The sequence below is a fragment of the Mastigoproctus giganteus genome, chromosome 1 (assembly GCF_048544385.1).
Source record: "Mastigoproctus giganteus isolate SK-2022 chromosome 1, ASM4854438v1, whole genome shotgun sequence".
Classification (NCBI taxonomy): Eukaryota; Metazoa; Arthropoda; class Arachnida; order Uropygi; family Thelyphonidae; genus Mastigoproctus; species Mastigoproctus giganteus.
The window spans coordinates 274588397-274603148 of NC_143575.1; the positions used below are offsets into that span (position 1 = coordinate 274588397).

A 14752-nucleotide genomic window follows, 5' to 3' on the forward strand; every position below is an offset into this window, starting at 1 on the left:
TCGGGCAGACTGGGCAAAATTTCGAACATCAATCTCTCTTGATGAGAAAAAAATCCAGTTCCAGAATATAGATAATGTAACAGATTACATCACGTCACATCTTCTAAAAGTGGCCAAGGACACAATACCCTTATCAAATCCCCCTGGTCGCAAGCATTATAATTACTGGTGGAATGAGGAATGCACCAAAGCAAAGAAAGCAAAAATTAAAGCCTGGAATTTATTTCGGCGTTATCCAACCACAACCAACTTCATTAATTACAAGAAGCTAAGAGCAAAAGCACGATTTGTACAAAGCCAAGAAAGAATCCTGGATCCGTTTTGCATCGACCTTTAACAGAAATACTGATCGAAAACTATATGGAAAAAAATTAGACAGTTATCTGGTAAGTTTCCTACTGTACCTTCACCAATCCTCTCCTGGAAAGGGCAAGACCTATCCAATCCCATAGATATTGCTAATGCTTTGGGCAGTACATTTGCTGAAATCTCTGCAGCATCAGCCTATTCTAGACCTTTCAAACGAATCAAAAACACCAAAGAAAAGCATACTATTAACTTTCAAACTGCCCGCCTTCTCTCGTATAACAAACCTCTGCAATACTCTGAACTTTTGCATGCTATTAGAACAGCCCACAATGGTGCTGCAGGGCCAGATGAGATTTATTATGTCATGCTACAACATCTTGATGACAAAGCTTTGCGCTTGCTGCTGGTTTTTTACAATCGTATTTTTTCAGAAAATGTTTTTCCAGCTTCCGGGCATCACTCTACTGTTTTGGCATTTCTAAAGCCTGGGAAAGATCCAATCAACCCCCATAGCTATAGACCGATATCTCTCTCAAGCTGCCTCAGCAAAATCCTAGAAAACGTTGTCCACAGAAGACTCGTCTGGATCATTGAGTCAGAAAATCTAATGAGCCATTGTCAATATGGCTTTCGTAAAAATAGGTCATGCTTAGATCTTATGGTCAAGGCTGATTTCGCCATTCGAAATGCCTTTGTTAAACGTGAACATCTTGTAATGGTCTCAATAGACATAGAAAGGCTTTTGACACCACCTGGCGGCATGGCATACTTGGAGATCTTTACGCCCTCGGTCTGCGGGGCAACCTTCCTATATTTGTTCAAAACCTCCTACATACTAGATCGTTTCAAGTACAGTACCAACATGCCCTCTCTACAACGTTCATGCAGGAAGGTGTTCCACAAGGTTCAGTACTGAGTGCCACTCTGTTTGCTCTCAGAATAGATTCTATTACAAGACAGCTTCCAAATACAGTCGAGACTTATCTTTATGCAGATGACCTTTCCATCTCCTGCCATTCCCAAAATATGAGGTCTATTGAACGGCAGCTCCAGATATCACTTAATAAAATACAACAGTGGGCCAGCCTCAATGGCTATCGGCTCTCGCAGCAAAAAACAGTTGCTATCCATTTTTGTAGGCAGCGCAAACTTCATCCGGATCCCGAACTTCAAATTTCTAATGTCTCCATCCCGGTCACCAATAATATCAGATTTCTAGGATTAACCCTTGACAACAAGTTAAATTTTATAGACCATATTAAAAATGTACGTACTTCCTGTCTTAAAAAGTTAAACATACTCAAAGCTTTATCCGCCCAAACATGGGGTGCAGATCGTACTTCTCTGCTTCGGCTATACAGGTCATTAATCAGATCCTGCCTTGATTATGGAGCTCCCATCTATGATTCTGCCAGAATGAGCGCATTACGCTGGCTTGATCCCATTCAACACAGTGCTTTGAGGATTGCACTTGGTGCTTTTAGAACGTCGCCCACACACAGTCTCTATATTGATGCTCACGTGTCCCCACTATCGTTACGTAGAAAAACACTGTTACTGAAATATGCTGCTAAGATACAAAGTTGTGCCGCACATCCCATTCAGTCCTACTTGTTCAATCCCCCATTAGAAAACCTCTTCAGAAATAAACCTAGCATAGTAAAGCCAGCTGGTCTACGTCTCCTTGAACTGATGGAAGTTTGGAATCTTTCCTTTCATTCCGTACAACAGGTAGCAACCTGCTGTCAACCACCATGGGCTTCTCTTCCTCTGGTGACTTGTGACACTTATCTCTGCCAATGAGGAAAGGGAGTTTTACAAGCATCTAATATCATACAGCTTCATGCAGCTCACACTCAAAGATATAGTGATTTTACCCAAATTTATACAGATGGATCTAAATCTAATTCAAACGTTGCGTGTTTCTGAATACTGTTATTTCAGTATCACTTCCACCTGAATTTAGTATCTTTTCAGCTGAATTATATACTATTAAACTGGCCTTACAAAATCTCTGTGCTGATCGATCTTTAAAATCTGTTATTTACACCCATTCGCTTAGTTCAATCATGGCTTTATGTAATTTCTCAGATAAAGTTCACCCTTTTATAGACGAAATTCAAAGTATATTATTAAAAATTGAAGAACGGCATCAACAGGTCATCTTCTGTTGGATTCCAGCACATTCTGGTATTTTGGGAAATGAACTGGCTGATAAAGCTGCAAAAAATCCATCTAGCTTAGACTTAACTAACATCCCTGTTCCGCCGTCAGATTTTGCCTTAACTATTCAAGCTGCCTGCTTGTCAGAATGGACAACAATCTGGCACTCTCAAACAAATAATAAACTCTTTCAATTTAAACATGATCCAAAAATTTGGAGCTCCAGTATCCGTACATCAAGACGAGAAGTAGTCCTGTCAAGGAGCAGAATAGGGCATACCCATCTAACCCATCTTTATTTACTTAGAGGAGACGATCCACCACAGTGTCCACATTGTTCTATAAATCTGACTGTTAAACACATACTTATTGACTGCCCCTACTATAGACAAGACAGAACATCAACCCTGCTATCTTTGGTTAACCCTCGAAAACCAATAACTCTAGAGAATATCATTGGTGACAATGCAAACATTCCGGAATTTTTTAACTTTCTGAAACAAATTGGAGTTTTTAGTCATTTCTGATTACTCCCCTTTCTGACGTGACAAGAATTTCTTATATATTTTTACAATAAAAGAATAGGCGCATTATAGCCAAAGCAGCTTATGCGCCATAAAACCCCCACAACAACAACATGGTATGTTTCTCTGGGGTTACCTCTACCATATGCAGTGGTTTCTGGAACAAACTTCCATCTGTTGTTGCAGGAGTAGATAGCTTAAATAAATTCAAGGAAGAAGTGGACAAACTTTTATTATTTAATTATATTCTTATTTTAATAATCTGCATAGGCTAAGCACAGTGTCTAAATAGGTTGACATCTGATTTATGTTAGTACATGATTGCTGTAATCATTTTATATTAATTAGGCTCCATTACTAGAAAACATTACATGTGCAATATGTATTAAATCAAAATATACAAATTTTTTAAAACAGTTTTATACATTTTTTTTTAAAATTAACAGGCTAGTGGTCTTAAATATATTAAGATGAATTAATAGAATTATTAGATAGCTTTTGAATTAATTTAGAATTAATAGAATTAATAAAGCAAAGTACTAATGCAACGATGCTAAATATCAATAATAAGCACTTCTGCCAGAGGAAAAAATAGTATTAAGGCATTATTGTGTAAAATTTATTTACTTAGAATAATGGGAAAAGGTCTAGAATGCTATTCATAGTTTATATGTGCATAGGCAGTGTAAGAATATGCAAGGTGATTCAAAGAGGATAAGATAATTGTTTAGTGTTGTGGTGAAGGATAAAAGGTAACCATAAATAACTGGTAAACAAGGCAATAGAGTTGTAGCAGTTATGGTAAGCATTTTAAATATTAAGAATAGAGAAGTATGCTGCTAAAAAAAAAAAAATAATGATAATAATGCACAGGAATGTTGTGATCATCCTCCATAAAAGAGGCCCTGGTGCTAGAGTACTTTAGTAGAAAAGGTAATTGAAGTTAAAATAAATAACTACTGTTATAAATAACTACTGTTAATAAATACTACTAAAATAACTACTGTTACTTTTTTTCATTTGAGTACCACTAAAAATAAGTAAGAGTAATCTTCTCTAATGGGAAAGTGTTACTTATTTGAAGCTTGTTTGTTATTTGATTTTTAGGAGCATTAGCAACTAAGGCCATATTGCTCCGGGATATGTGGTGGTCATTCCCTGACCTTTCCGCATCCTCCGTATTTGGTGGTGACGGGCCCAAACCCCGGTCTAATCAAGGAGCGTGTGCTACGCACTGCTGCTCCTTCCCACCTGGCTATGGAGGCGCCACTTATTTGAAGTATAAGAGAGCAACTTGTGAAGGATTTCACAATATAAGATGTTATAATAATGGTGCCAATGTTCAAACTTTTTACATTAATTCTTACTTGCACTTATATTTTAACTTAGTGTTTGTTAGCAGCATAAATACAAGAAAGGCACCTGGGGTGGATGGAATCTATCCAGTTATATTAAAGGAGGCAGCAAAGGAAGTAAGCAAACCCTTAGCCATAATTATGAGAGCTTCCTTGGACTCAGGGGAAGTACCCATGGATTGGAGATGTGCAAATGTGACCCCAATTCACAAAGGAGGATCAAAGGGCGACACAAGTAATTATAGACCTGTTAGTTTAACTTCTGTTCCCGGAAAATTAATGGAGGCACTGGTTAAAGAAGCACTGCAGGATCATCTAGACAAGACTTCAGTTATAGCTCGGACACAGCATGGTTTTGTTAAGGGGAAGTCTTGCCTGACCAATTTGATTGGATACTATGATGCAGTCACAAAAGAACTGGATGCAGGGAATAACTTTGGTATTATATGCTTGGATCTTAGAAAGGCTTTTGATACTGTTGCACATGGAAGACTGCTGCACAAATTGGAGCAGTGTGGCATTGGAGGCAAATTGCTGCTATGGATAAAGGGGTGGTTGAGGGGGAGAAGACAGAGAGTCGTAATCAATGGACACTGCTCATCGTGGACTAATGTTATTAGTGGAGTCCCTCAGGGTTCAGTATTGGGTCCATTATTGCTTTCTGTATTTATAAATTATATTGATGATGGTATATCAAGCTTAATGTCCAAGTTTGCAGACGATACAAATGTTGGCAGGGTTGTCAAGGATACTACTGACACTATGCTACTGCAACAGGATCTGGAAAGGTTGAGCAGATGGGCTGAGAGGTGGCAAATGAAGTTTAACATTGACAAATGAAAAGTACTACATATGGGAAACAGCAACCCCAGAGCAACGTATCAACTCTGTGGTACTACACTGACAGTGGTAGAGAATGAAAGGGACCTGGGAGTGGTTGTGCAGGCAGATATGAAGTTTTCTGACAGTGCAGACGGGCTGCAAGAGTAGCTCATGGTTTATTGTCAATGATATACAGGAATTTTTTTAGCAGCAATAAGGAGGTGATTAATCCCATGTATAAGGCAATGGTCAGGCCACACCTTGAGTACTGTAATACAGGTCTGGAGGCCTCATTTCAAGAAGGATGTAGAGCTGCCAGGACGAGTACAGAGAAGAGCAACAAGATTAATGAATGGAACAAAGGGTTGCTCTTACGAAGAAAAGCTTAAGTTTTGCAAATTACAGTGTCTGGTTCCTCTTGCTCAGAATAATCACCTGAGAGGGCATAAATTCAAATTGAGGAAGGACAGGTGTAGGATAGACGTGAGGAAATTTGCCTTTAGCCAGCGGGTGGTTGGTTGGTGGAACAGACTTCCATCCCTTGTCGTGGAAGTTCATAGCCTAAATAAGTTTAAGGCTCAGCTGGACAGGTATTCGAACGAACAGAGGGGTGAAGTGGAAGTGGTTATTTTTTATTTTTTTTTTTGGCTGATGCTGCATAAGCTTGCTTTCTTCCATTAAATGCCTCTACTAATGCTAATGCATAGTGCTAGGTGCATCTTCATATCCTAATTTATATGTGCACAAAAATCCACCTACATATTTCATTATTATGAATGTTACTTCCACTCTCATTTATAGTACAGGTGATCCCCACCGAATGCAGCTTTACCGTGCTCAATTTGCACTTACACAGTAGGAGTTCGTGCGTCATAGACCATGCCATATGCATCCCAAGGTTCACACATCTGGCTCAGCCTTGCTACCTTATTACACGGTATAGTCAGTTCTGCTATAATGCGTTACATGTGTTCCTAAAAATCTCCATGTTATGGTATTTCATGCATTAAAAACAACAGGACTTATGGGAAAAATAGGGATGGGGCAGAGCACTCCAAAAAAAAGTGTTCAGTCTGGTAAGTAAAACACTAAAAAAAAAAAGTTATAAACCCAAGAAAATTGCTAACACAGGTTTAAACATCTTAAATTTCTAATAAATAAATAAATATTACAGTAAATATAGCACTGTTAAGATATACATACTAATTGATATTTCTGTTCACTGAATTTTTTTTTTTTTTTGGATTGTAAAATTTAATACAGTAAAAAAGATAAGCAATCAATAACAACAAACATGGCACGCACAAATTGCACAAGTGAGATACGAAGTAAAAAGTAAGAAACTTAAAAAATAAGAATGAAGAGAAGATTCTGAAAATGTTTTTTATGTGATTGAAGTTTCTTATAAGGGGGAAAACACATTTCACCATAACGTAAAAACCCACAAAATTCCAGCACTAATAGAGAAAAGCCCAATAAACCGGGACCTGCAAATTGTTTTATTGTTGTACGGTGGTGACCTCCAGAAATTTTTGTTTGAACAGAAAAATGTGAGCTCCTGTAAATGTGAGTCAGCCTACAATATCACATATTAGTTAGTTGCTTTAGCACGATTGAATTTATAGTATCATCAATTTCATTTTAAGTGACTGTTAATCAGAGACAGCTGGCACTTTGCAGTTTTGCGATCAATCAAAATTTAGCCCCTCTACATTGTATCTACTTTTTTATTACTACAATATATTTTTTCGTTATGTATCTTTTAACTCAGCAGTTCTCCGAAACAGTGTGACATAATACTTGAATGACCCCTTAGTCGGCTTGTGTCTTTGCTGGTGACAATTTCAGTGTGAGTTACCTAGTTGAGTGAAAAGTGACTTCATTGCATGTGTTTTGTTATTGCGTGAATTTATATTTTAATTCAATAGTAACCCTAACATAATGACTTCAAAGCATGCCTCTATATCCAAAAGTGATTCTGGGAAGAAAAAATCCAGAAAAATTGTCATTGCATGAGAAAATTATTTTGGGGAAAGAAAATAGATTTTCTTGCATCTTTAGCTAAACAATATGAGTGCAGTGAATCATCGATACGAACAATTAAAAAGTGTGAGGGCAAAATTAAGGCAAACATTAAGTCAACAACAAACTCTGCAAGTGCAAAATCCAATTTTGTTAGTTGACATGATATGCATATTGAAAAAATGAAACAGTTATTGAGTGTTTGGATTGATAACCAAAGGAATAGAAATGTGCCTCTCACTTCTAATATGATCAGGTGCAAGGTCCAACATATTTATCATCACATAAAGTCTCACGCTGCTAGCAAATGGTGAATCAAGTTTCAGTACATCCAGGGGATGGTTCGATAGGTTTAAAAAAAAGAGAAAATTTGCACAGTATTAAAGTTGCTGGTGAGATTGCTTCTGCCGATGTAGAGGCAGCGGAAAATTTTTTTATCGGAATTGAAAAATGTGAATAGAAGATGGATGATACATTTTTTTTTTTAGTTGTTGGCACATTGGCTTTTGTGGCCATAATGCACCTCCCAAAGTTTTTGCATTTTATTCTGATCCAAGCCTGATTCAAAGGTTGCGGGATTCAAACCCGCAACCTTTGGGTTGCCAGGCAGGCACTTTACCCACCTGGCTAGCCTGGTCGGCTGGAAGATAGATGGCAGATCAAATCTTTAACTGTGATGAAACTGGACTCTATTGTCAAAAAATGCCTGACAGGACATATCTATCCAAAGAAGAACGAGTTGCACATGAATTCAAAGTGTCAAAGGACAAAATCTCTCTCCTATTTTGTAGTAACACTTCTGGTGATTATAAATGCAAGCCTTTATTAGTGTATTGGTCAGAAAACCCAAGGGCTTTGAAAGGAAAAAATAAATCCTCTTTCTATTTACTGGTGATCAAATAGAAAAGCATGAATGACTGGCTCACTGTTTAGTAACTGGTCAGAGCATTGTTTCATATCTGAAGTTGAAGGATACCTGAAAAATAAGAATTTATCATTCAAGGTGCTCCTTATCTTAGACAATGTTCCAAGTCACCTCTTGATTGCAATCCAAATGTAAAACTTGTGTTTCTTGACATCAGTTTTACAGCCCCTAGACCAAGGGATCATTTCAACTTTCAAATCTTATTATCTGAGGAGAAGCTTGGCAAATCTTGTTGATAAAATTTATAAATTTCTATATGAAAATGTATACCAATGTTGGGTTGAATTCACAATACTAGCAGGTATTGAAATAATCGAACAGTCATGTACTGAAATGAAGAAGTCAACTTTGACGAACTGTTGGAAGAAGCTATTCCCTTAAACAGGAAATGACTCACAAGACCTCTCAAAAATTATTAACTTTCAAACATTATTGGAGGTGAGGGATTTATTGATATAAAGCAGAAAGAAATTTTAGAAAATATTCATTCCCATCAGGAGGAATTAAAAAATGAAGAATTAGAAGAATTACTATAAAGACGTTTATGAAGAAGAAACATGAACTAACAAACAAGGGTATATCAGAGATTCTAAAAGCAGTTGAGTTCCTGAAGGAGAAGATTATGCAGGAAGATCTCTACTTTCTTAGGAGTTTGAAAAGAGAGGCATTGACGATATTTTGGTTTCTTATATTGACATGAGAAAGATCATGATAAACCAGCAACAGACAAAAATTCTGGATTTTGTAAGTCAACTTCAAAAGCATGTTCACCTTCTGCTAGCAGTTTCATGAATTGAATGTTTCTTCATATATGTTGGTAAGTCGTGGTCAGTTAAAAGTTATTTCATTGTTTTGCTTTTCTTTAGCTAGCATGCAGTTTTATTTTAAATTTAGGTAGGAATTCATTTCGATTCCATAATGGAAGCTTATACCTGATTAAGTTTCTGTTGTTTCCATAATTTAATTTTGATTTTTTTGGGGGAGTTTAGTTTTCTTTCATTGTGTATTCTTTTAACATTAGGGGACCTTTTACATTTACGTTAGAGGGACGAACTCGCTGTCACTCAATTGGACCGATGGAACAAGAGATGAGAAATTGAGGAAGTCAGTTTTTCTGTTCATTTTTGAAACTTCCATTCCAGCAAAAATTAGCATAGAAAAATATTACTGTGCTTCCATATATTTTATGATGTCTTAAAGTTTCAAAACCTAACCCCCTTGTTTCCATAACAACAGTACCACACTGAATGCAGAATCCACGTGCGCGGAAGTTGGCCAGAATGTAACCCACGTGCTCTGCAGGGGTCACCTGTATTTATATTATGTGTATATCACACACTCGCATGTGCAAGGTGTTAAGCAATATGATAGCCGAACTTCAGGTAGTTAATTAGGTGAATTAATTTTTGGCAAAGATTCTGCAAGAAATCGTGTGTGTGTGTGTGAGACCAAACTGTGAACACTTGAAGTTATGCACCTGGCTTTTACTTAAAGTGAAAAAGTGATGCAGGAATTCTTAAATATTTCTAGGTGTTGATCATCTTTGTTTGACACCAAAATATAAATTTTTTTTGTTTTCACTCACTGTGATCTCCACAATCAGAAGTTTACAGCTTGACTGTTTCTGTTCAGCTGATATACCATCACTAAAGTTAGCAAGTGGGCCATGCATTTTTAATTTTAGTGTATGGCTCACTGTTAACTACTTACTATTGGTATATTAGGCGCAATGAAACAGTGAAGTTATATACTCCTCTGATTATGTCCAATCCTGTACAGTCATTTTTACTATTCAAAATGACTGCCCACTACTATTCCCAATGCACAGTCTTGTATGTTTAAAAGCAGACTTGTTGCCATTTTAATAAGTTAGGCATTTTGTCATACAAAGGTATCAAGCTTCATGATTTTGCCAAAGTTTTCCCTTAGCTGTGATTTTGCTGGTACATCAAGTTCTTCATTTGTCACTACAGGCAGAAATCAAGTAGCATGAAATCTGGTAAGATCCATGGCTAGGCATCACCATGACTCACTTGGATGTGGGTCATGGTGATGCTGATTCAGATCACATCATGGTGATTTAAATCACTGAATGAATGCCGTAGAGTACCATTTTAAAGTCACATTCCTTGTCTGCAGAGATATCTGTGGATGCATTATGCTATCAGGCAGCTGAACCTGTTTGAATAATTGGTAAAATTTGTCTTCTTAAATTTCTCTTATTTAGATTTCAAATTTTTTGTTTGAAATATCAAATACCTGATTCAATAAGAAATTTCTTTTAAGTTTGAAATTACTGACTTAAATTAGAATATCCTAATTTGGTAGATTACAAATCTTTCTGCAAATTATCATTACAATGTCATCACATATGATCCATGCATAGACTTCTGTATTACAAAAATCTGTGTAGCAGTCATAGTGGTGATTACATAAGACTTTTGTAAATAAATCAGTTATTTTGGATTTTGATTTTCATTATGTAATACACATTCATAATTATCTTTAACTAATATTTAGATATATGAAACCATTGCTAACCCACAGTAGGCCTACTTTAATGGACACCCTTCCAGCTTGTTGTGTTCCACTAGCCAGGATATTAACCAGTACTCAGCAGATGTCACAGGTGGGTATATTTATTATAAAACAACTATGGATGTAGCAATAAGTAGTGTTTATAGTAAGGTATTTATTTTGTAATGAAGTAATATACTCTTTAAATGACTCTCCTTTTATTGTCTTGAAAAATACAAAGTATAGTGATTGTTTTCCTTCTGAAAATATCTGCTGAGAGGCAGCAGTTTTTCAGCTGCCTGATAAATATACAGTGTTATTGGTAAGAATGGCCTGAGCTAAGTGAAGTTTTCTCCAGTTTAAACTCTAAGGTGGTGAGGGTAGATAGTAATATTTCTGTGTAACCAAACCTGAATATCTTAACTCTAATAGAGCAGAAAAAGATGGCATGGGAAAGTTACAGGGTGATGAAAAGTTTTAACACCCACAACGGGTTACAAGATGATCTGTAATAGTACCACAGAAAAGGTAGAGTAGCAAAGGCTGAGTATGAGAAAGCACTGGCTAAGCAAGCAAAGAATGGAAACAAGGAAGAGTTTTTTTTTTGTGTATATGAATACAAAGTAAAAGAAAACTAATCAGTTTGGACACTTTTGTAATGGGTATGTGGGAAAGTCTTAGATAACTCAGCTGATGTCCCTGATGAATAGATACTTCACATCGTTCTTTACTGACAAAAGACTTCATGGTGGGGGAGAGGCTGCACGAGTGAGCCTGAGATAAATGAAGGGACCTGACTGATGTCTACAAGGCTCTCAGAGGGGATAGTAAAATGCAGGAAGGCAAAATTTTTCACTGTTATGATTCCAGAACTAGGGACCATAAATTCAAATTACAGGGGAAGATGTTTAGACTTGATTGTAAGAAGTTTTTTTTAGCCTGTGTATTGTTGATTAATAGAACTAGTTACCTCTGTGGCTGAGGCTGACAGCTTAGAGAAATTCAGAATTCAACTTGATAGTTATCTACATGATATGTAAATCACATACTGTTTTCTTACTTAGGTTTTTATTATTATTATTATTTATTTTTGTTATTTTATATATATATATATTTATAAAATATTAAGGATGAGAAGGATCAATCAAATAATAATACTATCAGGGACTTAAGAAAACGCAAAAAAAATTATCGCTTTTTACCGACAATCTAGATGACTTCAACTGGGGCCAACCACCCAGACTGAAGGCAAAAAACGACAAGAGGTTCTCTGTTTCTGTAATGATCAATATATGCTAAGTAATTTAAATCTAAACCAAATATAAACCAGTTACGCCAAATACAAATAATGTAAATAAATTTTAGAATTATTAGAATCAAATGTAAGAAATATAAGTAAAATATAAATGTAAGCATATATCATCGTTGACCCGACAGAGAACGTAATTTAATGATTAAAATAAGATTAAATATATAATACATACTACATATTTACCGTATCTAGGACATAATGTAATCGTCGTCAAAATAATGTGGTGCCCCCTATGTGATGGATATGGTAAAAATAAATATAAATAAATAATTAAATTTAAGTTAACGCAAAGAGAAACATGCAGATAGTAAGAAGAAAAATTAAAATTACTTAGCATATATTGATCATTGCAGAAACAGAGAACCTCTTGTCGTTTTTTTCCTTCAGTCTGGGTGGTTGGCCTCAGTTGAAGTCATCTAGATTGTCGGTAAAAAGCGATAATAATTTTTTTTTTTTTTTCATTTTCTTAAGTCCCTGATAGTATTATTATTTGATTGATCCTTATCCTTAATATTTTATAGACATTATGGGTGTATTGTATGATTGCTTGCAACTGCATTGACCCATAAATATTAGGTACAGTTACTGTACACACACATATATATATATATATATATATATTTTTTTTTTTTTTTTTCATCCCCTGATTCAACCTCTTGCTAAAATTGCCTTCCCATATCTTGCTAAAATTTCCCTCCCATATAGTGTTATTTATTTACTTATACATTCCTTTTTTTTTTTTCTTGTTTTGTTTTTTTTTTTTCCTGCTCAGCCCAGTTCATTTTTATACTAGGTTTTTCAAATTCTTACACCTGTTTAACCACTACTTCACTTCCACTTTCCTTAAACTTCGCATAGTTCAGGCACCATGTGTACTTTTCATTACCGTTTTCACTGACACTTTATTTATTCTACAAACCACACATTATATATATCCTTTTGCTTCCTTTACTGCTGCACTGCATTTTGGAGCATTAGACATACTATAACTTTTGTTATTTTTCTTTTTCTGCTTACTTTGCTTCTTTACTGTTTTGTATATATAGTGTTTATTTAATATTTAAAGTTTATAATGATAGAATTGTATGGTATGGTTTTTGTAATGTGTGTAACATTAGTGCTATTGCACATAGGGCAATTAGACATATGTGTATGATTTAATATAGATCGATTAGTTCAATTAAGTGGTATTTTTATACATGCATAATTTAGACATAGGTATTAGTGTGTATACGGATCAGGTAATCAAGCTAGCATATACAGGCTATCTTAATTCTAGTTGGCCTATAAACGTTATGTTAATGTAAACGTATTAATTACTATGAAGCAAAATGTGAAAATATCAATACTAATTGATAATGAAAAATGTCAATACTAAATGATAAAGGGTGATGCAATTTTTGAAAATCGTTCCCTCACATGGCCATCTATCCACTACTTCATCGGGAGCTTTGAGTAGATCAATAGCCAAACTAAAGGAATGTCTCATACCTATCCGTTTCTGTTGTCTCCATACCAGTTTTGCCATTTATTACTTTGCTAATATATATGTGATATTTTTGGTTTTAGTAGGGTTTCTAATTTATAGGAATGGATTAATTATTTACTTAATTTTTTAAATTTAATTTTCTTTATATTTAGTATTTTTAATTTTGGATTTAGATACTTTTATATTTTTAAGTTTGAATTTAAATTTTTGTAAGCATCCGGTGCAGCAAACTGGGATAGGTGACACAAAGCCCAATGGGTATGTATCTGAATAATTGAGAAGGTTCTTACTTACTGCTACTGTCCTGTGGTGGTGGTCGGTCAGAAAGGGGTCAGTTCCCACCTTTTTGTTTTATATGTTGTTAAATTTATTCTGTGTAGTCGCACTTATTGTATATAGTGGTGTGATAGCGAAATGGCTTGCAGGGCCTGATGTCCTATGCCAATGCGTGTGTGTGGGGGATGGGGGGGGGGGTTTGAAGTCGAGAGAAACCTTCCGAAATAAAACGATGGTAGAAATGATCTGTTAATATACATGAAATATGTTTGAACAATGGATTAAAATATTAATACAACTGTTTTGATAAATAGGACAGATTTTTTTTTTTTTTGCTGATGTAGTAGCAGTGGCATTTGATGCAAGTGTATGAGCTTATGCAGCATCAGCCAAAAAAAAAAAAAACACACCATTCCCTCCAAATGCCTGTCCAGTTCCTCCTTAAATTTATTCAACCTATCAACTTCCACAACGACAGATGGAAGTTTGTTCCAGCAATTAACCACCCGCTGGCTAAAGGCAAATTTCCGCACATCTAATCTACATCTGTCTTTTCTTAATTTGAATTTATGCCCCCTTAGGTTCGTAATCTGAACACGTGGAAGGATCCCATCAGAATTCAGCATGCTCAACCCATTCAAGGCCTTATACACCTCAATCAGATCACTGCGCAGGTGCCTAGTCTCCAGCCACTGCAATTTGCAGAACTTAAGCCTCTCTTGGTAAGAGGATCCCTTCATTCCCCTCACCAATCTTGTTGCCCTCTCTGTACACGCTCAAGTAAATCTACATCCTTCGTAAAATGAGGCCTCCAGACCTGTACGCAGTACTCAAGGCGTGGCCTGACCATTGCCTTATACAGAGGGATAATCACCTCCTTTTCCCTGCTAGCAAAATTCCTATATATCATTGACAAAACCCCATGACCTGCCCTGGCAGCCTGTCTGCATTGCTCAGAAAACTTCATATCTGACTGCACAATTACTCCCAGGTCTTTTTCATTTTCTACCACCTTAAGTGTAGTACCACACAGTTGGT

General features: G+C 35.9%; 1 protein-coding gene across 1 annotated transcript in view; it reads left to right on the plus strand.

The window, feature by feature from the left end:
- Positions 1-14752, plus strand: part of Nhe3 (Na[+]/H[+] hydrogen exchanger 3) — a 330876-nt gene that overhangs the window by 228667 nt on the left and 87457 nt on the right. Inside the window, exon 16 of the mRNA XM_090377696.1 lies at positions 10641-10749. Within this exon, the coding sequence (XP_090233822.1) occupies positions 10641-10749 (109 nt within the window). The remainder of the gene's footprint in view (positions 1-10640; positions 10750-14752) is intronic.